At 34.4% G+C, this 23,165-nt stretch overlaps 4 protein-coding genes and 1 non-coding gene across 8 annotated transcripts; 3 read left to right on the forward strand and 2 right to left on the reverse strand.

Moving 5' to 3' along the window:
• The first annotated feature begins 1,478 nt into the window (after positions 1-1,478).
• TRNAA-UGC lies at positions 1,479-1,551 on the forward strand. The gene has a single exon. It is a non-coding gene; the product is annotated as a tRNA-Ala (tRNA).
• Positions 1,527-3,667, forward strand: LOC123214659. 2 transcript variants are annotated; one of them, XM_044634577.1, is made up of 5 exons: positions 1,527-1,905; positions 2,221-2,288; positions 2,378-2,553; positions 3,038-3,146; positions 3,273-3,444. In XM_044634577.1, the coding sequence occupies exons 1-5, from the start codon at positions 1,662-1,664 to the stop codon at positions 3,306-3,308; spliced, it is 633 nt and encodes a 210-aa protein (XP_044490512.1). In that variant the 5' UTR covers positions 1,527-1,661; the 3' UTR covers positions 3,309-3,444. The 2 variants fall into 2 exon arrangements, with proteins under 2 accessions (XP_044490512.1, XP_044490510.1); XM_044634575.1 differs by having other exon boundaries at positions 1,535-1,905; positions 3,260-3,667.
• A 520-nt stretch (positions 3,668-4,187) lies between these two features.
• Positions 4,188-10,380, reverse strand: LOC123214660 (probable methyltransferase PMT5). The gene is given in 9 exon segments (XM_044634578.1): positions 4,188-4,776; positions 5,178-5,322; positions 6,011-6,314; positions 6,399-6,556; positions 6,763-6,988; positions 7,927-8,167; positions 8,403-8,538; positions 8,737-8,779; positions 8,782-10,380. Coding segments are annotated over 9 exon segments (1,863 nt in total). The 5' UTR covers positions 9,242-10,380; the 3' UTR covers positions 4,188-4,626.
• A 1,099-nt stretch (positions 10,381-11,479) lies between these two features.
• On the reverse strand, positions 11,480-15,533 carry LOC123212894 (COBW domain-containing protein 1). Of its 2 annotated transcripts, XR_006501628.1 has the most exons (10): positions 15,329-15,533; positions 14,568-14,785; positions 14,332-14,446; positions 13,764-13,853; positions 13,462-13,635; positions 13,253-13,372; positions 12,764-12,874; positions 11,840-11,921; positions 11,621-11,745; positions 11,480-11,507 (listed from the first exon to the last, which is right to left on the reverse strand). XR_006501628.1 is itself a non-coding variant. In XM_044632123.1 (9 exons), the coding sequence occupies exons 1-9, from the start codon at positions 15,473-15,475 to the stop codon at positions 11,681-11,683; spliced, it is 1,122 nt and encodes a 373-aa protein (XP_044488058.1). In that variant the 5' UTR covers positions 15,476-15,532; the 3' UTR covers positions 11,480-11,680. The 2 variants fall into 2 exon arrangements, 1 of the variants encoding a protein (XP_044488058.1); XM_044632123.1 differs by having other exon boundaries at positions 11,480-11,745; positions 15,329-15,532.
• Positions 15,534-17,337: 1,804 nt separating this feature from the next.
• Positions 17,338-22,526, forward strand: LOC123213159 (beta-glucosidase 40). 2 transcript variants are annotated; one of them, XM_044632536.1, is made up of 13 exons: positions 17,338-17,858; positions 19,485-19,551; positions 19,644-19,702; positions 19,815-19,890; positions 19,975-20,046; positions 20,203-20,290; positions 20,380-20,635; positions 20,951-21,066; positions 21,167-21,378; positions 21,502-21,533; positions 21,741-21,843; positions 21,921-22,029; positions 22,140-22,526. In XM_044632536.1, the coding sequence occupies exons 1-13, from the start codon at positions 17,721-17,723 to the stop codon at positions 22,315-22,317; spliced, it is 1,506 nt and encodes a 501-aa protein (XP_044488471.1). In that variant the 5' UTR covers positions 17,338-17,720; the 3' UTR covers positions 22,318-22,526. The 2 variants fall into 2 exon arrangements, with proteins under 2 accessions (XP_044488471.1, XP_044488472.1); XM_044632537.1 differs by having other exon boundaries at positions 17,734-17,858; positions 19,442-19,551.
• The last annotated feature ends 639 nt before the right edge of the window (positions 22,527-23,165 follow it).

Genomic DNA, 23,165 nt, shown 5'->3' on the forward strand with positions numbered 1-23,165 from the left:
GAAAAAGCTATCCTCAAAACGATAATTCTATGGAAGACGACAAATCCCTCCCTCCTCTTCTCGAACGCCTACCTAAAGACTTCGGCGTCACTTTGCTCGACGACGATGATGAAGATTTTGGTACAATGGTTGTCAAGACCAAGAACAAGATAAAAACCACTCACACTACAGTAAACAAACTTTTTTAAGGATTTCAAAAAACCAGATGGCGACGGTGAGTACGGTATATTTGTGGTTAGATCAGCCGAGGAAAATTCGTTGGATACTGTGAGGAGTGGAAGATACGATGATTTGACGATGAGCAGAGCGGTTGCGAGTATGCGAAGGTTTGGAAGTAGCTCTTTGTTGAACGGAGACGAAGCCAGACAATAGGGTAGGGTTTCCAGGAGTTTGATTCCAGAGAGTGTTATTATAAAAGATCCTTGTACTACGTATGAATTGCTCAACGAGCTCGGTGCATTTCGTTTTCTGTTACAGTGTTTATGTTCGCATTGTATATTAATGGCTCGTTATAAAATTCAATGTGAAAAGGAGGGATACATTTTCCAAAACAATAATGTATCAGCTATAAAATAATATTTCATGTATAATAGGCATATATGAGACATCTTGTACAGTTCTTGTTAGAGATTCGTTGAGCAAGTAGTTGGAACATGAGACATCTTCTCCCCAGAATGAGTTTGGACATTTATCCCTGATGGTTCTATTCTTTCCTTGGACAACTCCACTGTGTTGTGGGGTGCAAGGAAATGTAACTACGACCAAGACTCATCTTTTATGACAATACTGAATCGAGTATAAACATCACTGACAATACCAACTTGAAACATATAGTTCTTTGTTAAGTGAGCCTTGAACTTGGAGTGGAATGACTCATCCAGCTTGTCATCTCTGGTCTTCAACTTAGTAAGGATTCTTCCTTTTCCCATCTCTGGTAAGGTGCTGTCATCAGTAAACTTAACCTTAGAGTGGATGACTCATCATCCAAATCAGCGAAGAGTTCCTTTTTACCGCATATGGTAGCTTGATGAGTCATTGATAACAGTAACCATTAGGAGAGAGCATGGCTTCCATCATCTGCAACTTCTTGTGCACAATTAGCTCTCTGATTGTTCTCTTTATATCTGCATAATGGCTACGTTCGTTCCATGGGTAGCATTCAACATTAGATTTGTCATACCTTCCTTTCCCACAACCTTGACTTCTGTAATTCAAATTCTGCCGATTGCCATAATTCGATCTCTCTTGATTGTGTTGGTTGCCTCTACCTCCATGATTTGCTGTGGTGTCTGCCACGATCTTTGTAGTTGGAGTAGTGACCACCATGTCCAGGTCCTCTACCGCAAGAATCGCCATTCCTCCGGTTTGTATTAGCACCTTGCTCATATTTGGTGCAGACAAATCATTCAATTATTTTTTGGAATAGGCCACAATATCTAATAATTGTTTATTAAAAAGTATTGAAGCCATAGCACCAAGGGGATGTAGCTCAAATGGTAGAGCGCTCGCTTTGCATGCGAGAGGTACAGGGTTCGATCCCCTGCATCTCCAAAATCAATGAACTTTTTTCTTAATAGAAGTTTCAGTTTCGAACCAACTGGAATCTATTTTGCCAAATCGAGGGCTACCTGACTGGGATAGACTCTCTAAGTTTGAGAAGAATGATTGTTCAGAATATCCTGCGTTCTGGTTGCAGCTTCAGGTCATTTGTGTTCTTCCCAAGGCCAACATCCCTCACTTCTTATTATTATATAAAGTATCCTCCTCCTATTCATATACAAAACCTACAAATCCCTTCTTTTTCTTCTCTTAAACCCACTCCTCCCTCAGCTATAGGTGTTCGCTTCGTATCCACCTCCAAGTCCACTTCAAGTCAAGACCACCGCCACCAACATCCACTTAATTGTAAATCCTTTTTTTTTTTTTTTAACTATTCTTTCATTTATTTATTTGTTTGTTGTGGGTTCTTATTCTCCGTAATGCATGCTTCTGTAAACATGTTTTTCAGATGTTTGATTAATGTCCTATTCCACGGACTTGCTTTCTTCATTTGAAATATAAAATATGAAATATAGAAAGAAAGAAGGACCTGGCCCTTTTGAAAATTTTCCAAACTCAATACCATTTTGCTTTATCTGAGGGGAAACTAGTAGTTTTTTGTTCGGAGTCAGGTCGAAAACTGTGTTGCTGTCTTTTCCTGATGTATGCAATGATTTGCAGATGAAGAAGAAATTGAAGAGGGAGAAACCACAGATGGGTGGGAAGAGGAGGATGAGGCAGAGCCTGAGGTTCTAACTATGGCTTGAACGTTATTGTTATTTGGATTTTGCTTAAGGTGTTTAAGATTTAAATTGTAATTTTGTTTTCAATAATGCAGGTTGGTGATGGCGGGGATGGGGGTGGAGTGGTGTTGCAAGGTGTCTCTTGGGGTGAACGGGCTCTGTCTATTGCCCATGAGGTCTTGTTGCAGTTTGGTAATGACATGAATATCTATGCTTTCAAGACTACTCCTCGTGGATATGTCTATGTGAGACTTGACAAAATGTCGAACAAGTAAGGCTTTCTATAGATGTAACCTGTCAAACTTAGTTCAGAGAGAAGAGGCCTGAATATTTCTGATGTTGAGTTCTAGGTGCCAATTCTATATAAGTCCTGATGCTGGAGTATAGACCATAGCCAAATTAAGAACATGAAACCTAAGTTTTAGAAAATTTTAATTTCTATATTAAACTCACTCTAAATTCCATTCAGCAACAAGTAGTGACAGTTCAAATTATGAGATACTGTCAAACTTTGGTGCTATAATACAAGCAAAATGTGGTCCACTTTTGTCCTGATAAAAACATTGAAAACAATGTTTGTTCTTTATCTTGACCAAATTTCTAAATTTTGTACCAAATTATGTTGTTTTATGGCTGTAGAATTGTGGATTTTATATGTCTGATTTGTAGAGTACTTATACTCGTTTTATGATGCTTATATTTTCGTTTGTATTGTATATATTACTTTGTAGTTTCATTGATGTGCCTTTTATTAGATATGGGTGTCCTAGCATGGAGGAGCTTGAAACTTATAGTCAGGAATACAAGAAAAAGCTAGATGAGGTTGGAGCTCAAGGAGAAATACCTGATGATTTAGCCCTTGAGGTAATGAATGGTACTTTTGCTTCTTTATATTTTAGATTGATGGGGATGCAGTAATGCATTCTGTAATGCCACAAAGACATATCTCTTAAAAAAAAAGGTTTTGTTTATCTAAGGTATCAACTCCAGGTGCAGAGCGGATTCTTAAAGTACCTGATGATTTGAGTCGTTTTAAGGACTCACCAGTGACTGTGTGCTATGAAGATGCGGAGTCTGATTGCACAGAAAAGGATGGAGTCTTCCTGCTGGAGAACATAGAAATGGATTCAGAGAGTTGCATATGGAAGTTGGCAGATGTGAAGGAAAACAGGGATCCTCTAAGTAAAGGTAGACCACTAAGCCGTAAACAGAAGGATTGGAGAATAAAGTTGCCTTTTGTGAAGCATAAAAAAGTGACTCTGTACCTTGAATACTAAAGAATCATATGGATGAGTTTGTATTGTATGAACTGTGCTCGTTTTAATTGAAAAGGTTGAGTATGAAAGGTAGGTCTTTAGTGGCATTACCATTTTCATTCCTACAAACTTTTGCTGCCTCACACTTTCCGTTCAAACATCAACTGTCAGAATAACATGAGATCTTTAACTTGTTTTTGCTATAGTTTCAAAAGAATTTGAAAATGAGATTTTTTATGTTGAGAGAATGAATTCTCTCTTTTCATGTCTTTATACACACATAAAAGCATCTGGGGTTGTCCAGCGTGAATGCGTAGCCGCATCTGCGCAAGTAAATACTAGAACAATAAATTGGAAGAAGGCCTGTTATTTAATCTATTGCATGGACCCTAGAGTTAAAACATAGATCTATTTGTGAGGCTTGTTTTCTGATTTTCTGGTGTTAATCATTTCTGCTACCCATGTCAGTTTTGATACGTGACAATACTAAACTACTATAAACAAATCTACAATGTTTTAGATGATGGCACAATTTTTTAACTTTTGGATCAGTAGAATATAATAGACTTAGGAGGACAGAGGCTTTTTTTTTATTTATTATTATATAATGATTTTAAGTATTTGTAAGAAGCACATTGAGAGAGCTGTGTGGTAAATGTCTCTTTTGCACTTTGAGAGAGGGAGAGTTACAATAAATGTAGCTATGACATTCCATAGCTACAAGTAGTTTTTAATCTTCTGTCCAATATAAAAGAAAAAGTAAAGAAACCAAAAAATTGCCAAAAAAATTGCATGAATGAATTGCTACAAGCGCATTGACAGAAAAATAAAATGAATTGCGGCAGCTTTGTGTTGTGCAGCAAATCTGCCTTCTAATCTACAGCTTCGCTTGTTGTAATGATCTTTGTCAACACCCTGGGCATGTGCTGCAATCACAAGTTAGTACAGACAAAGTATTCATGCTATGGCAATAATAACGACCAAATAACGCCATTATCGCCTACAGTTAATACTCCATTCTTTCTGGACTGATTACCAGAGCCAAAAAGGTGTGTACATGTTGTATGGTGAGACCTGCTGCTAATCAATCATTTTTTCACAAACGGTTTTTGACAAACAAGTAGTCGCTGGTCACTGCCATTCTGCAGGTTGATCACCCTTGCTTCCCAGCGCATCTGTGTAGCAAGTGAGCGTGCCATCTCTATAGCTCCCAAATTGTCAGAAATGACTACCCATCCCTAGGAGTCAAAATTTCACACATGGCATTAATGACTAATGGCATAAAAAAGTGACATAATATGGGGAAAGAAAAGATCAAATGAGATACTAATGGATGCAGCACAAAAACTTTCTAGGTGAAACAGAGTATTTTGAGACTTGTATTTTGATAAAATGAAACATAAAGAGAAGGGGATGCGAATTGCTGCTTAGATTTCTGAACAAGACTAGAAGTCAGGAACAAGGGCACCAGGGGCATTACTTCTTGAAGAAAGTACAATAACTATAGGGGTAGAAAACAAACACGGTGGTCAAATGCAGTTTTCCTTAAAAAATTTCAGAGTAAACAACTTTTTAGGACACACCACAAAATTTCAATCATATGCAAGTGGGTGAAAAAAGAGAGGAGCAGAAAGATTACCTCAGGGCGTAGTATCCGATCGATCTCCAAAAACAAGTCCACTGTGTCACACCTCTCTGGAGAAACTTTCTCAGAGAGGTGGGAGAGGAGCCCATTTGCATGAATCATGTCATATGTTCGGGGGTATGTTGGGAAGGGTTCACACCTATCCACCAACCGAAGATTACATCAATTGATCTTTGTTAAGATCCCAAGTGCAAGGCATGAGACTTAGATTTTATATTGAAAAGTATATGAATTTTTAATGCGAGGTTTATATGACTTTAAACTCTCTAATTTCAATAGTTAGTTTTTAAGGTATGATTCTTTCAATGTTCATATCATTTCGTATTAGAGATGTTACCACATCTCTAATTGCAATTGTGCGACACAGGTAATGACGTTACTATTGCAGTGTTAGCCCCTGAAAGTCCGCGTGGGTGTTAGGATTGCGGAGCTATTGCAAAGTTTACTTTTAAGGTTTGGTTCTCCAAAAGTTTATCAATCTTTCTGCACACAACCAATCTGTGATATCCTAACTCAATGTGAAAGGGTTTATTTTCTTAAAAAACCAAAATTTTTCTCTATTCTTGTTAGTTGAAAGAATTAATGTAAATGATTCACTGTAAAAAAAAAAAAAAAAAAACTGCGGGAAATACATTCTACGACTCATTCAAAATTAAAAGATTATTTCAAACATAAATTATAAATAAATTGATTCACGGAGAATATGAAAAACCATTTAGGATTACCTCCAAAGAAATTAAAGGTAATCCTAAATAATTTCATTAATATTTAAGTAATTTGAATTAAAAGCAAGTTCATAAACATCAAATTTTACAAACTGAACTTACCAATCGTGCAAAACACCAGCAAAGCCTCTATCAAGTATGAGAGGAAGTGTATCTTGAGCTGTAACAGGCACAACATTCATCATCCACACAGATTTTTTCTCTTCCTGAAATGCAGCATTTAAACCCCCATATTGAGCATTCATGTCTATTACATTACGGATCATGTTAAATGGAGGTAATGGATCTTCATCACCAGGCCTCTTAGGATGGTCAGAGAAAATTAACGGTGTAAGCAAAGACCAATAATTTTTCAGAGCTTTACTCCAGACCTGTAAGTCTTCATTGAAATCTTCAGGCTGAACACCTGCAAGGATGAAAGATGTACAAGAATTAATGTACAAGCTGCAACAAAATTTTGGGGGAAAACTCATCTTAAAACAATCCTTTCCATGAACTTCAAGCTCAGCTAAGCTCAACTGGGACCCAGCAGATCTCTTCTGAATGGGAATCCAGCGTTTGCTGGTTGTCCCACTAATACAGGGCACGAGGGGCTGATAATATTTTACAGCATCAGGTCCTTCTTTGCAAAGTGGAATAGCCTCCTGTCTAAATTCAAGAACAAGTAGAAAACTATTACTATAATTCCCCCCATGAAGCCATATTTTTAGAGGAAAGAATGTGCAAAGCTTTCTAAACACAGCAAGCTGAAGAAAAAAAGGTACATGGAAATTGCTCAATTCAAGGACCCATCCAAAAGTGAAACTAAACTTGAACTAATAATGGAAGAATGCTAATTATTTTCGCTCTCTCACCTAGATAAATGGCAAAGAGAATCCACAGTCTTCTGCCAAATGAATGTCTCATCTTGCTGGGCCATCAGAGTCCAGCAAATCTTTTCAGCGAATTCTTGCATTGGCTTTAGCATGGTTCTCTTCTTCATAGTCAGTGAACTTCCATGTGGCTTGGTTGCAGGCGAGGTTAAAACGAAGTAACCTCCAGGCTTAAGCAATCGATCCACTTCTACAAGGAATATTCCATCTGTTTTGTGCAGAACAGTTAAAAGCGGTACAACAAGATTCAATAGAAGCAACAAGTATTAACCCTCCACACCAAGTTTATTAATGCATAGACATTCTGACAAGAAGTTAATCTCTGAAATTCCAAGCATGTATTCAGTAGAATTACCTGTAATCTCCAAGATTACTTGGACAATCCTGTGAAGTTAAAAAATTTAGTAGTTCATGGAGCTCAGGCATAAATTCTACCATTCAAACTATTTTGCCACACATGATGGGGCCAATATATCTGTTCGATAACCTATGATAAGTAAGCAGTAAGTTACAATGTTGTAATTTGCATGACCAGCATCTGTTGCATTATTGGAACATTTTCAGGAGGGTAAAACTTTTTTGTACTGTGGTCTAATAGCACTAATAGTGGAACTAAAATGAGATTGGCTAAAGTGTATGTTTACAACAGAAAGTGCAGAATTGGTTCACAAAATACAATATCAATAACATTATAATCATGTAATAAAATACAATATATATTTATATAACAAATATGAACCAAATTTTGAAATACTGATAAGTAGTAAAGTTACATCATTTCAGAGAAATGCAGCACTGGACTGAAGCTCAGATTCAGTCAGGATTCATATAGTTTTAGCACCCATTTGCAATATGTTCTCTTTTTATGGCTGAGTAGCACCTTTCTAAAGTTGTTAATTCTAAAAATAGAAGCAATTCATTACCAATGGGTCTGATCAGAGGGTTAAACAGTAGAGCACAGCTACTAATATCATCAAATAAAAACAAATCAGCACCAAAATACAAACAATAGTTATTGTCACCAACAGAAAACGGAAACAATCAAGTTATTGATTTCCTTCAATTAAGTTCTGCTATTGGATCAGCCAAAAGGAAGCAAATCAACAAGTATTAGAAAACAAGAGTGATAAAAAGTTCCAGATTAACCTTTTTGGTTCCAATTGATACCGCACTGAGCACAATGAACCATGTCAAATGACAATGATGGATACGGAAGTTGTCTTGAGATGAAGTTTCCAATCATAGCTGGGAGACCTCTCTCAAGGGCCAATTGGACTTGACTACCTGTGGCTTCATATGCTGCGACACATATAGCCAATAGCTTCAATGACACTAAATGAGCTGCAAAGCTTCCAAATCCACAACCAATATCCAGTATGGTGTGAACCTGCAATTTTCATATAAGGCTTAAAACTAAGATGCAACAGACAGGCCTATTCACCCTTCAAAACTGAAAAAGAGCAAACCATACTTCAATGTTATTATTCCCAATGTAAGTTTATAGTATTAGACTTAAAAGGGCAATAAATTATCTATTCAAGAAATTCAAACTTTTTCAAATTGAATTTTGTCCAATGAAGAAAGAGATATTCCTAAAACCATGATGTACAAAGAAAACTTACACCAGCTTGATGAAATTCAGAGTCACTTCCCAAACCTATCATCTCTGCCACTTGGCGGGAGTAAACTTTGACTCCATCAAAAATCAATCCATTCTCGGAGTGAAATGCAATTTGATTCTCTTCCAGTAACATCAATCTGGAAAAGTTATTACAATTTGCAAATACAATCACCATAACTTACAAAACTGAGAAATAGAAATAATAATACTTACAATGAATAATAAAGAAAATAGGAGTTGTGTGTGGACAGTTTGGACAAATTATGGAGCTGAGGGAGGTAGATTTAATACTTATGACCACCATAGAATCACATCTAGCATTAATTAAAAAGCACCTTTTCGTCATACTTCCAAATGAGAGAAATTGATCTTTTGTAATTTCACATTTCCACTCCATATCACATCCCTGCCAGTGGGCCACCTTAAGGGGATCTTATAATCCTTTGGGGGGCGTACCAAACACCGCTGATCTATTCTAGAAATTTCACAATGCCGATCAAACTCCTCCCCATCTTGAAATCCAGCCAACAAATTTGCTGACACGTTGTAGCATGGTACAAAATTCTCTCTCTCTTTGCCACAAAGGTCATACTCCTTGGGTCCAACCAATGAGAGAGTACTAAGCTCCAAGTAATCAACTGCAGCTTGCTCATTTAGCCTCCAATAGTTTGTATATATATCAGGTTTTTGAGTTGAAGTTACCAAGTCAAAGGTATTTGAAGATGATGATCCTAAGACGGTAACAAGTGCAACAATAATAATAAGGCATAATAACAACCAACTGAATGGCGGTCTAGGCACAACAATGACAGAAAGTTTATTGAACCAGGAACTTCTCATGTCCCAAACTTTGTGACACTAACAAACCGAGTTTCAAAATGCACTAAAAAACCAAGCCTTTTCACATTATTTTCCCAGAACAACCAAAGCCATAACATATCATAAAATATGAGCTTCTATATAAGTTGCCATTAGTCCGTACAACACCTACAAGCACTCAGATTTTCCCCTCTACACTTTTTCTTCCAATAACAAAAACAGATCTTTCTCACATTACCAAAAACCGAGAAAATTAGAACGGGACAATCAGGTTTCAAATCTAATTACGGGTCAACAATTCACAGAACTGAACAATGTAGAAGAATTGAAAGTCCAAATCAAACCCCAAAAAAAATGTTGAATTTTCCCGAAATTGTAATACTTGATTGTAGAAAGTTGAGAATTGCCGATTGTAGAAAAAAACTAGTCTCCAGCAGCACGTTGCCAACGAACCAGATCAACCTACAATATCGAAAAACTCAAAGATCCACCAAGACCAATATCACATTTCATGATATAACTAGATTCCACGCGCCTCAATGTAATTCCTGAAAAATCCCATTTCCTTTTTCACAACAAAAAGAACGAAAATGCAAAACTTTCCATTTTATAATCAACTAAAAGAAACCCCAGATCTCAAAAAGGAAACTCGGAAACAAATGTCAGATCAAATGCACATGCAAAAATGAGATCAGAGATTGGGATTGGAGGACATACCAATTAAAGAGTGTTGAAGAATGGGGATTCAAAGCAAAACCAACATAACACAGGTATTTTTAAGAGTCCATTTATATCGAATTCTACTTTTGGGTTTGTGTAATTGATTAAGTTTCAGAAGAGTATACACTACTAAAATTGATAGATCTCTAATCAGTAAATAAACAGAAGCTGAGACTTCTAGACAGAATAAACAGGCAAATCATTTTTGCTCAACATAACAGGGGAATGATCGCAATTTATCACGTGGGTGTTGAAAAACTTTTGCTTTTAGCGGCAGACACTATTAAATTTGTTTGTTCTAGCACTACGCCAGCCAGCCTAAAAACTTTTCTAAGTCCAAGTGTGATTTGCTATGCCTTGGATTTGGTGTAGAAGTTGGAATGAGCTGTTGAGATTCGGCCCTTTGTTCTGGAGGAGTATACATTTCTTCAATGAACCCCATAATTAGTCGTATTTAATGAGCAATGACAACTTTATTACTGGTTGACTGGTTCCAACTGAGGACACAAGGGAGGTAAATTGAGTATTCAGATTATTTGTTATTATATAATTAAATAATTTTAAATTAAAAATAAAATAATATTTAGATTATATAATAATGAATCTCCTTAGTACTGCATTAACCGAATTGAATAACAAATCATTGCTCTTCTTGTTTCATTATGCATAAGCAATGACATTAATGTTAGAGTAGAACATAAGTTTCCTTATAACTAACCAAATCCCATGCACGCATCCATTAAAGCAGCTGGATTTTGTGGTTGATGACTTAACTGTAATTTAATTATTGTTTCGTTTAGTGGGGCCGGTATGGTACGATGGGCTAACGGTTAGCCAACACAATTCAACACGTTTCGAGCAATAACAAACAGGATTTGATTCCATGGCTTCTGCTATCGTACGGTTCAAGTTCCACGGTAAAGATAATAGGAACCCAAAGATTGGTGTTTATATGCCTGAAAAGGCAGAAGAAAAGGCCTGTCATCCTGGAATTTATTTCCAGACAGTGGACTGACAAACACAGGCTTCTCAGAAACTGCTTTTTTTCAAAATTAACCGTGAAGCAAAGTATTTAATCCAACAGAATCTACAGATTGAAGATTTTGTAACGCCTAGTCAGCAAAAACATGTATAGAAACAATCCAAATAACATCCATTTACTTCCAAAGAGTAGTTTGAATGGCTAAGCGTAAAATCCTAAAGAAGTCCCAAGAGAGCTCGGATTCAAGACCGCCAATTTACCTGGTGCTTAGGTATTATGCTCATTCAAGCAGACTCAAACTGGTTTTCCCTGCCAATTTAATGAATGTTCTTAGTCTATGTAGCTCAGGCAGCTCAACTGACCTTGAAATATTGATATTTGGCAAACTCTGTCCAAGAGACATCCCATTGAGAGGCCCTCCCAGTGCTTTCGATTGTGCTTCCACAATAGCATTAATCACTTCTTGTGTTTGCTCTATCCAATTCATTCAGTGAAACAGAGAATTTGCCTTGAAAAATCGTGTATTTTGTGTTGCAATGACTTAAGGAACGGATTGATTGCAGGAAAAAAGGTTATGTAATTTTACTGAGCATTCATTAAAAACAAAAATCAATACTTTATCTGTATTTGTAAGATTTAAAGACACAAAATTCAAAATTCAAAAGCTACAATTAAACAAATTAATAATAAAAACAAACCTAAACATGGCAATTAACAGCTCCTCTGAAACTTCATCACAAGTTAACCAAATTTACCAATCAAGTAGTTGATAATACGCAAGTTCTGAAGGAATTAGTAAGAACATCCTTACTCAAATAATGCCCTGCGAATTTACGAATAACAGAAACAGAGGGATTAGAGTTGAAGTTTTTCATAAAGAAATTACTGCAGGGGTGAAAAAATGTTAAGAGCATTACCTATAAACACTATCTTATTCGTCCGATTCTCATCTGTTCTCCATTTTCGAGCTGGAACAACCTCATAAATCTCCCTTACAGCCTGCCAAATGTTCAAGAACAAACAAATTTGTAATGAGAACGCATGCAACTAACTAATAACTGAAAATTAAGTAACATCAGTGACAGTTAAAAAGCAAAACAAACAAAATGAAGTTGCATACAATGGGGAAAAAAGTGTTAATAACAAGCTGAAATACCCAATTAGAAATAGAAATTTTGCTAAATGCCAGACCCATTCCTCAAAATTTGAGATCACTATGAAAACTTACATAGAGGAACCTTTACCTCAACTTCTCACTTATGAGTTCACCATCCCTATTTGAGATATGTGATTAATCCTTGGGAAAAAAAATTACAATAAAACTTTACAGTCACCTACAAGCTCATTTCCTCCCCTGCTTCGGGAAACATCAAATGGACCATGACTCACAATATTGCCTACTCTTTAGTAGGCTCAAGCATCATTTTACAAGGTAGAGCCAGCATGGAAATGGTTTGAACTCTTGAAAATGTTAAGTTTAACAGACAATGGAAATACTTTCTAGTGTAACTTAACATGGAATATTTATTTTTAATGGTCTCTCTGCAAATACTCGCATAGAGTTAGCATGTGTTTGTAATTCCTCTGCTTGCTATTCCATACCCTGCTGCCTCAGGTTTTAATCATTCTCTGAAAATCGCACTTGAGAGCCAATTAAGAAGTTACAGAGTATTATGAATATCAGGTTGCAAAAGTGGCTACCAGTCTAGAAGAAAACAAAATATCATAGAAACAGAGGAAAAGTGGAGTGGTAGTGAAGGAGTTGGGGATGGTAAAAGCACCTTATAATCCAAATCCAAAATGCAGCATAAGTAAACAAAGCAAACATTACAAATATTTACCTGCAAAATGTGTAGTTGATCAGATTTTTGAATATTTAAAACACCTTTGCAGCGGTACACATCCATGCCATATTTCTTATCCCAAAGAATCTCCTCAAGCCATAAGCGAACCTGAGAATACACGGAATAGCAGACACTATCAAAATAACATATGGATTTTACATTCAAAATTATACACTATAATAAGGTAGCGATGTTTCAGTATAATGGAAAAAGAAAAGCTAAAAAAACTGACCTCTGCAATAATGGAACAATAGGGTTAGACAGGCAACAAGGATGTGATTGTTTGATCAATAGATGGAATATATATATTCCAAGAATTATTAAGTATACAGTTGTGATAACTGTAATTATCTTTCCGAAAAAGTGAATACAAGAGTAACTATTGTAGTACTCTTTCCAAAGTAATGAATACAAGAGCAACTAATAACAAATTACAATACTTGGTATAGCAAGACTGAATTTTTCAATAGCTATTTTGGAGATTACCTTATCAAGATCAACAGCCTGTTGTTCGCAAATGCACAAGGTTCGCACACCACTGTCATGAAGATCTGAAGAAGGTACAGATTGGTGCTCTTCCAACAGTGCTTGCAGATGAGTGACATGCTGAGAGCAAAGATGAAAGATTTGAGTGACATCTGTTGATATAAAAATAGGCATAATATGAAATTAAATAAAAAAATAGTATTACTAACTGTGGCATCGTATGCTCGGCAATTCAATATCTTAGACAAGTCAACTTGACAACGGGCAGAGCGAATAATATGAGCAAGAGAGTTAATTTCATGTATTTCCTTCTCCAATTTGTCAAGGGCATCTTCGGAAGCCTCTGGAGAAACTAAATCAATCTTGTTAAGAATAATAACATCCTACAAGAAAAAATGAAACTTATAAGCCTCTGAAAATTAAATTAATAGCAAAGTGAAAAACAATCTTTCTAGAAATCAAAAGCTAGTTTGCAGCAAAATCAGTCATTAAGTAATAACACGAGACTCACCGCAAATGCTATTTGATGAATTGCTTCAGGAAATGAAGATACTTCACGATATTTATTTATTTGGAAGAGAAGGTTTTTGGCATCCACAACCTATTAAGCAAAAAACTTATTAACAGAAAGAACTGATATGAAAACTTGAGGTAATTGAGGAAAGAACATATGATAGAAAAGACAAAACAATACATCAAAAGTTCAACCCCCATGAATCATACATTACTCTATCCACTCATATACCAAGAAGATAAACATAAAGTTACATAAAACATGATATGTTTGCCTCATACTACTACTACTACAAGGCACTAGAACAATATAGAAGCATGCATCATATTATTCAACTCCCAACCTAAATGGAAGAAATGCATCTACCACAGAGGGAGATGATTTGATAAAACCTATGAAAAGCTTATAAGTTGTATCCTTAGTGTCCATCATACAAACTGACCAACTGGTATGAAGCCAAGCATGATATAACATCTGAACAATTTGAATGGTTAATAAAAACAATTCAATTTCTAATCATACAGAAAATTTATTAAAATTTGTCAAAGATCATAATCTTACTTACGGTGACAATAGAATCAAGTCTGATGGATGATTCCAGTTGATCATCTAACCAAAGAATAGATGCCAGAGAAGCAGGGTTCGCTAACCCAGTGGTCTCAAGCAATATATGATCAAGTCTACAGACAACAAAAGAACCATTCTTAGACCATTAATTTCCACTACTACATAACTCCTCCAAGTGTTTTATCCAAGTTCCCATAAGTTGAGTCCCAAATTGAATGCAAGAAACAAAATTACCTTTCTTTCATTTCTACAAGTTGTTCCAGTGCTTGAACTAAACTATGCTTAACAGTGCAGCAAATGCACCCATTTGCCAATTCAACCCATTCTTCAACAACTGCACCGCTTTCTCCATCATTTATCATTGCCCTTTCCACTCCAATCTCTTCACCAAACTCATTTAAGATGACAGCAATTCTTTTTCCATGTTGCACATTCAAGATATAATTAACAAGCTGAAATGCATGACCCCATTTGTCAGTCAACAAATTTCCAGCAAGCTAAAAATCCTCTCTTTCCCAATAAAAAAAAACATTCAGACCATGCCTCTTTGCATTTGAAAGTTAATCATTGTCCCAACATGCATATGTCTTTGCCTCTTCTGTACATTCAACCAATAAGATTAACTGTTCTGATATCATTATGAGCTACTTAATCTTAAAATCTGTAAATTTTTCATAAAGCTTGAAGATGTTTAACTGTCCTTGTACATGATTTTGTGGCATATTTCATTTCCCCTCAATGAAAATTAAATTGGTTTAGTAGATATTGACCAGTTTCACTAAATAAAAATCTCATAATCTGTAATAGTCACTAAACTTCAGCATCTTTTCGTCGCAAATTGACACAAACTTGCTTTTACACAAAATAGAATCCAATATATGTACCAAAAAACTAAATTAAATAAATAAAACTCCACTAAACAAGTAATTGACTGGAAATAAAAACAGAAAGCATAATACGAAAACTAATTTTAGAAAAACAAGGGTGTAAGTTACAGTGGATTTGCCAGCTCCAAGAAAGCCAGTGATGACAGTTACACCCACAGAAACGTCAGCGTTTTTGGAAGAGTATGAGCGTTCTTGCGCAGGTTTGTCAATTTGAACGGCGAGAGGTGGACGTTCCTCTTCGTCCTCCATTTTCATTCCCAAGCCAACTTCTTAGCCTTTTTTTTTGGTTAAAGAAGTCACAATTTTTTTAAATTTACATTATTGTCCCTGGGAAAATGAGTCGATCCACCTCTCACCGAGTTCGAGTTGTTTTCAATACTTCAGTTATGCTGTTTGGGGAAGTGGCATTGGATTGGATTTAAAAAAGCCCCTCATGACTTAATCCCACCCAAAAATTAGCGTTTTTATAAGTAATTTATTAATTTTAAAAAATTTAAATATTCATTTACCTATTAATTTTTATAGTTAATAATAAAAATAAAATTATTATTTAATAAAATTATTTAAAAAATTAAATATTTAATTATATTTATTTTATATATTTAAAAACTAACAATTTCTTTATCTTTTTTTTTTAATATTTGAAAAATTACTATTTTTTTTTTAAGATTTCAATGGTAACTCTTTGATGGTAATTTTTTTTCTCTATTATTGGTATTTTCTTATCTCCTTGTTTAATGAAAATAATATTGCCTTTATAAAGTTGAAATAACTCTAATATTTGGAGAGAATAAGTCTACAGCCTTTAAACAAATTTTAAAAACACTCCCCCACCCTCCTTTAATTTTTTTTATAAACTTTTGGAATTATTATAACAACTATAAATAAAATATTTAAAATATCAGAAAAGCCTTTGAATTTTTTCAAACTTTGAAAACACACTTAAAATTATCTGTATCTAGCGAAGAAAATGATGACCTTTTATTAAATTGGAACAAATCAATTATTCATTAATTACGTCTCCCTCTCTCTAATAAAATGGAATAAAAGTTCACTTTTAGTTTAAATAAAAGTCCTCCTTAGAATATTATTTTCTGCTAGAATATTCTCCAGAACCAAATAACACTATTCAAACACTTTAAAAAAAATATCTTTTGTCTTACTAATTATTCCTTATTTAATTACTATCCTATAATATATAAATACTGTTTAATTAATTACAATCGTCATTATTAATTAATTATTAATAATATTATAAATTTCAAATGGATTTCCTGTTTAAGGCTCCCCTATTTTTATTATATCTTTTAAAGATGATGTCTATTATATTAAATTAAAATATAATTTGATTTAATTTTAGATTAAAAAATTATAATTTATAACATTAAAAAATGGAAAAATGTCTTTTTGGCCAAAACTTGGTAGGAAAATGAATCCACTCTTTATTTACTAAAAATGACTCAATAGTATACTAGCTAATTATAGAAACAAACTAGATTTCATTGCTTACAAGTTTAGGCTACCTTTTCTCACAAGACAAGCCTAGTATATAATTTAATAATTTTATTATAATCTCTGCCACATCATTTATCGTGTCACATTCATAAGCTGACACGATAATTTGGGGTCCAGAGAGACGCTGTAAATTATAATTATATTGACCTTAGATTGTCACTAAAAATGGAGGTTGTTGAGGGATTAGATCTTAATACTGTGTTAATCATAATTAAACGTAATAAAAAGATGAATTTATGTTAACAATTAACTCGTGACCTAAACACTTCACAGTCGGAAAATTATTGGGTCACGAGGAGAATGAAAACGTCAGAGAGGCAAGTCGGAATAGTAAAGTTTAAGCTAAGGTGGAGACACGCAAAGGCAAAAATTCCTATGATGATTGAATAAAGAATTAACGTGACTCAAAGGAAAGTCGAACGGTGCGCATCTCCGTTAACTTCTCTACAAAAATTTAGACCTGCCTCAAATTACTGAATAAATTTATTAAAAAATCCAGATTCCCTCAATTTATTTATTAATAAATGAATGGCTAAATAAATTTAAACTTGCCTATTTTTGTGGTGTATATAGATGGTAAGTGAGCACGTAGTGATAAGTGATGCGTACAAGATCCGTAGAAATTCGGAGAAGGTCGGCCTATGCGTCGACTTATGAGTGTATGGATAAAACGGAGTTCAAAATAGAGCAAGGTATCGCAGACAAAAAGACATGAAAAGATAGGCTGTATTCTGAACGAATTCCAGTTGGTAGTATTTTTTTTTTTTTGACATTAAGTGTGAACCACCATAGCTGGCCTATTCCGCCGTGTATCCCGCCACAAAAACGCCTCTAATTTGTTTAGCTTTTCTCAGTCTCGAATATCTCTCTATATAAATCCAAAATCTTTCACGCTCTTCTCATCTTAGTCAGCCTTCTTTTTCTCTCAAAGACAGAAAACGAGTCAGCCAGTTTCACATTTACAGTAAATCGGTCAATCAAAAGCATGTTGCTGAGGAAAGAAATTGCTCTTCTTGCAGTATCGGTATTACTGGTGCTTCAGACTCAGACTGTCATTTCACAGATTAACAGAGCAAGTTTTCCCCAGGGTTTTGTTTTTGGAACTGCCTCTTCTGCTTTCCAGGTTCGTTTAATTTAATGGAATTAAAATCATGTTATATTTCTTTGATTCAGAGATGCTTTTCTTCCCCTTTCTGAAAGAAAAAAAAAAAATTCATTCATTCTGTTAATCCTCTTAGCTTAAGCACAGAATGAGATTTTCACGTGATACTGATTTTGGTAACGGATTCAAAGCTGTTTTTACTATTTCCAATCTTAAGAAGATATGATTGCCTTGGCAATTACAGTTCATGGTTTCCAAAACGGAAAATTATTGAATTCCATAAAGATAACAAAATACTCATTATTGGTTCATCAGTCTGTTGTGTGAGAAAAATTCAGGAGAAGAATAAGGAGCATTCTAATTATTTGTAAAATGTTTAAACACTCTGAAAATTTTAGATACACCTACAAAATCTTGAAGAAATTATATCGGTTTATATCATCGATATGTATTATATTTGATAATATATTTATTATATATAATAAGATATCGTAAATTTTTTTATATATAATTTAATTATATAAATAATATATTATTATATAATTAAATAAATTTAAATTAAAAAATAAAAATATATATAAACTAATCATACCATGGCAAAATGTCGCTGGAATTATGTAATATATGTATTCTATGATATCAGCTTTGGATGTCCTTCGTAAATTTTGTTTTATTTGTTATGTTTTTAAGAAAGAGGGTATTTTTGTCAATATGTGTCATTTTCGGTTGGAAAACCGCGCGGTTTTGTAGGCACGATTTCGTGCATGGAACGATTCCGAGTTCAGGAAAGCAGTTACTTTTTGTACGTTTAGAAAAAGGCCTCTTATTTATAAATATACGTCATTAAGACGTTCTTCTCTTATATATTTTAATATATCTAGAGGGAAAAAATACTTGGTTTGGTGGTTTTTTAGCTGTCGTTGGGAAGTTATTCACAGTTAAAAATACAAAACAAGTAGAAATGTATAAGTCTACTCTTATCTAAGCCTAAAGTCTTTTGGGGTATTCTAGAAGCACACGGAATTAGTAGGAAGTCTGAAATTGAGAGATAGTCAGCCCAAGAGAATAAACTACGAATTACTTATTTGTATCTACACAGAATGCATTAAGTCCACTTCTTTTTCCACCGGCAACAACCACATGGCAAATCATTTGTCATCTACTATTCATGGCTTAAAGAACCACCGGCAGCTCCTATCCTGATACTATTATCAAATAAAATTAGTTGACATAATTAAATATATAAATAATATATAATTAATTAATTTTAAGTTAAAATAATATTTAATTATATAATAATATATTATTTATGTACGTAATTATCTCTATTAAAGTGTAAATTGGAGTTAGATTGCCTTTGATCCTAAGTTTAGTTATAGGCCATTCTCTTTCAAAAAATAACAATCTTCACCCACAATTTATATTAAAACAAACTCATGAAGAAACCATAAAAGTCTCCTTCGTCATCACTTCTCATTTTGGACCTATATTTTCTTAAATTTATAAATAACGATGAAAAATAACTAAACATTTATTTGAATACATATTATTATTATTATTTAGCTTTACACTCAAGTAAATGGCCTGCATGTTTTATTCAATAGAAGTACACGGGTGGCTCATGATTATGAAGTACTTTGTCTGCAGTATGAAGGTGCAGTGAAAGAGGATGGAAGGGGACCAACTATCTGGGATACATTTTCACATACTTTCGGTAACATGCTATTCATTTTCAATGCTTGCTTTCGTAAATAAACCAACCAAGTAGAAAGAAATCTAATTATTTATTTATTTATTTTGACGCAGGTAAGATACTGGACGCCAGTAATGCAGATGTTGCAGTGGATCAGTACCATCTTTACCCTGTAAGTGCACAGATTGCTTGTATTCAGTCAATAATTTTCTTTATGGTTTATTAGATTCTCTTTTTGAACTAAAGATGAACGACAAAGTTATAAGAGACTGATTTGGGAACAGGAAGATATAGACCGAATGAAGGACATGGGATGGGATGCCTACAGGTTTTCTATTGCTTGGTCTCGCATTTTCCCTAGTAAGCTTTTGTGTTATACTCTCTCATTGTTTTTACTCAGACAACAATTATGAAGAAAAGTTCTCAGATTGCGCCTGTTTGTAGATGGAACGGGAGAAATTAATCAGGCAGGAGTTGATCACTACAATAATCTCATCAATGCATTACTTGCTAAAGGTATTCATTTTCTCCAATTCATCTATTGGACCCAATTAAATTTTATCCATGTTATTGTTTCTGCTATTCAAGTTCTTGACTCAAACAGTTATCACTTTCATTGAAGAACTATGTTTTTGAGGGGACAAAAGATTTGATGGCTTCCAACATGTGCAGGAATTGAACCATATGTCACCCTTTACCACTGGGACCTTCCTCAAGCATTGGAGGACAAATATAATGGATGGCTTGATCGTCAAATTATGTATATATTCTTACCCTTTAAGTACTTTTCTTCTGCTGTAAATATATTCCATTAATGAAAAGCATTCGGATGACCCAAGTCATTTACAGACAGGACTTTGCAACATATGCCGAGACATGCTTTCAAAAATTTGGTGACAGGGTGAAGTACTGGATCACTTTCAATGAGCCACATACATTTTCCGTACAAGGCTATGATGTGGGTATATTTGCGCCTGGACGTTGCTCAATCGTTGGTGGAATATTCTGCAGGGCTGGGAACTCTGCAACTGAACCTTACATAGTCGCCCACAATGTTCTTCTTTCTCATGGAGCAGCAGCAGATATATACAGGAAAAAGTACAAGGTGAAGTGTCAAAGGATATTAGTTTGAATCAAGAGAAAAGATCTTCTTTTGTGTGCCACTGCAACTTATATAGTGCTATGGTGAAGGGATATATAAATTACTGTATCGATCACAGTGTTAGGAAAAGAGTTAATGTCGTCTGTTCTGTAACATTACAAAACAGATCATTGGGCTATTTTATGCATCAATTAAATTAACATTTACATTCAAGCATGTATAAATGTGCCATTAGGCATTCATGCACTAGTTTTTTTTTTAATTATGTTAATCAACATACTCAAGCAACAAAGGCCACTCGGTCATATCATTGTGCAGCCAACACAACATGGATCAGTTGGCATATCATATGATGTTATTTGGTTTGATCCTGCATCAAATTCCACAGCAGACATTGAAGCAACAAAAAGGGCCCAGGAGTTTCAACTTGGCTGGTGGGTGAAAAACACTTTTGAGTTTGTAAATATTTAGTAGTATCTATATGCCCTCTTCTTTTTTCAAACAAAGATATCATTTACTTTATTGTTCCTGTAGGTTTCTTGACCCTGTGATGTTTGGGGACTATCCAAGTTCAATGAGAAGCAGAGTAGGAAGCCGTCTGCCAAGTTTTTCCAAATCTGAGGCTGCACTTCTCAAGGGCTCCATAGATTTTGTTGGAATCAATCACTACACCACATTCCTTGCTTCAAAAAGCCCACTTAGGGGTCTTAACGACTCTAATTCAGACTCTGGTGCCCTTACTCTTCGTAAGTGATAAAGTGTCCTACATTTAGTCTACATTACGTGAAAAACACACAGAAAAAATTTCTTTGTAGTTTTGCTTGGAATCTGAATAAAAAGGTTTATCTTTGTTTGCTTATTGTTTTCAGCCTTTGCATTTGGAAAACCTATTCCAGACAGGGTAAGTAATCCATGGAAACTGAATTCTTTTTCGTTTTATGTGTGTGTGTGCCCGTGCATTTGTCTTTCACAATTGTTTAATAACCCAGTTGAAGAAAATTAGCAGTAATTCTTTGGTAGACTTGAAAACTATGTTGATGGAAATATTGCACTTACTTTCAAGTAGTCCTGTCCCAGTAATACACTGGTTAATTTTGTCTCATTGCAGGCAAATTCTATATGGTTGTATATAGTGCCTCATGGAATGAGGAGCTTAATGAATTACATCAAGCAAAAGTATGGGAACCCTCCGGTCATGATCACAGAAAATGGTAATCTTCTTAAAGCCTAAAAGAATTATTCAAAGAAGGATTAAGGTAAAACAATTCTGTGTACATGGTCATTACAGGAATGGATGATCCAAATAACCTACTTATTCCAATCAAAGAAGCTTTGAAAGATCAGAAAAGAATCAAATATCACAATGACTATTTAACAAACTTGCTAGCAGCTATAAAGTACGTAATACTATTTTCTGTATCTCTACATTCACATCTAAGTAAGTGTGTGTGTTTGATTCTTTATTTGAAGTGTGAAAGTTAATATGAATTAGCTATGATGAATGCAGAGAAGATGGGTGCAATGTGAAAGGTTATTTTGTATGGTCTTTATTGGATAACTGGGAGTGGTCAGCTGGATACTCTTCAAGGTTTGGCCTCTATTTTGTCGATTATAATGACAAACAGAAGAAGAGATACCCAAAGGACTCTGTTCAATGGTTCAAGAAATTCCTGTCTTCTTCATAAGATGAGAAAATTGAAACAAATGCTGAAAATTCCCATTGTTAAACCAATTTCTTCTGCCAAATCCAATTTGTGTTTCTGCAGGAATATGTGATTCTAAGTTGCTGGTACTTGAGAAACATACCCTCAACATATGATATGTGATACACTCATTCAGCAGTTCTTAAAATGTTTTTCATTGTAAGGTAAAAAAAATTGACATCTTTGTCGTCTATTTACAACTTTCTTTGGTGACATTGAACTTGAATTTATCTACCATGTCCTCCCTCCCATGTAAAAATTGTCTTTAAGCCAATATATTTTACTATGTATATGAATTTATTTACACAAATTAGAGTAGTAGTATTTAATTAAATGATTTTGAAGCGAAAAAAAAAAAAAAAATTATATCACTTAATCACAAATTTGTCTTAATTATAAAAATATTTTTTTATAATGTGTTTATAGGCATAGTTCTATTCTCTTGACTTATAAGCAAGTAGAGCTTAATAGAGAGATTTCTGGTTTTTTTATCAAATATCTTTCATCATATATTTTCATTGCCCTAATCATCACACTCAATCACTTGATCGGTAAAAATAAATGATTGATTGATACATCTGAATCACTCGGATGGATATTTTTTATTCAATTTTTTTTTTTTAATAATTATGATTCCTTAAACAGTGTTATGAATTATAGGCCAAAAACGTTTACTAAAATGGCAAAATCTCCCTAATTTAATCTAAAAATGTTGAATTTCTTACTCATTGTCCATTTTAGTGAGAGAATTTTATTAAATGAAAAAGTAAAAATGACTCTTTATATAGATTTTTAACGCTAGGATAGTATTGTTATTGTAAATGAGCAAT

The sequence above is a fragment of the Mangifera indica genome, chromosome 4, assembly GCF_011075055.1.
Source record: "Mangifera indica cultivar Alphonso chromosome 4, CATAS_Mindica_2.1, whole genome shotgun sequence".
Lineage (NCBI taxonomy): Eukaryota > Viridiplantae > Streptophyta > Magnoliopsida > Sapindales > Anacardiaceae > Mangifera > Mangifera indica.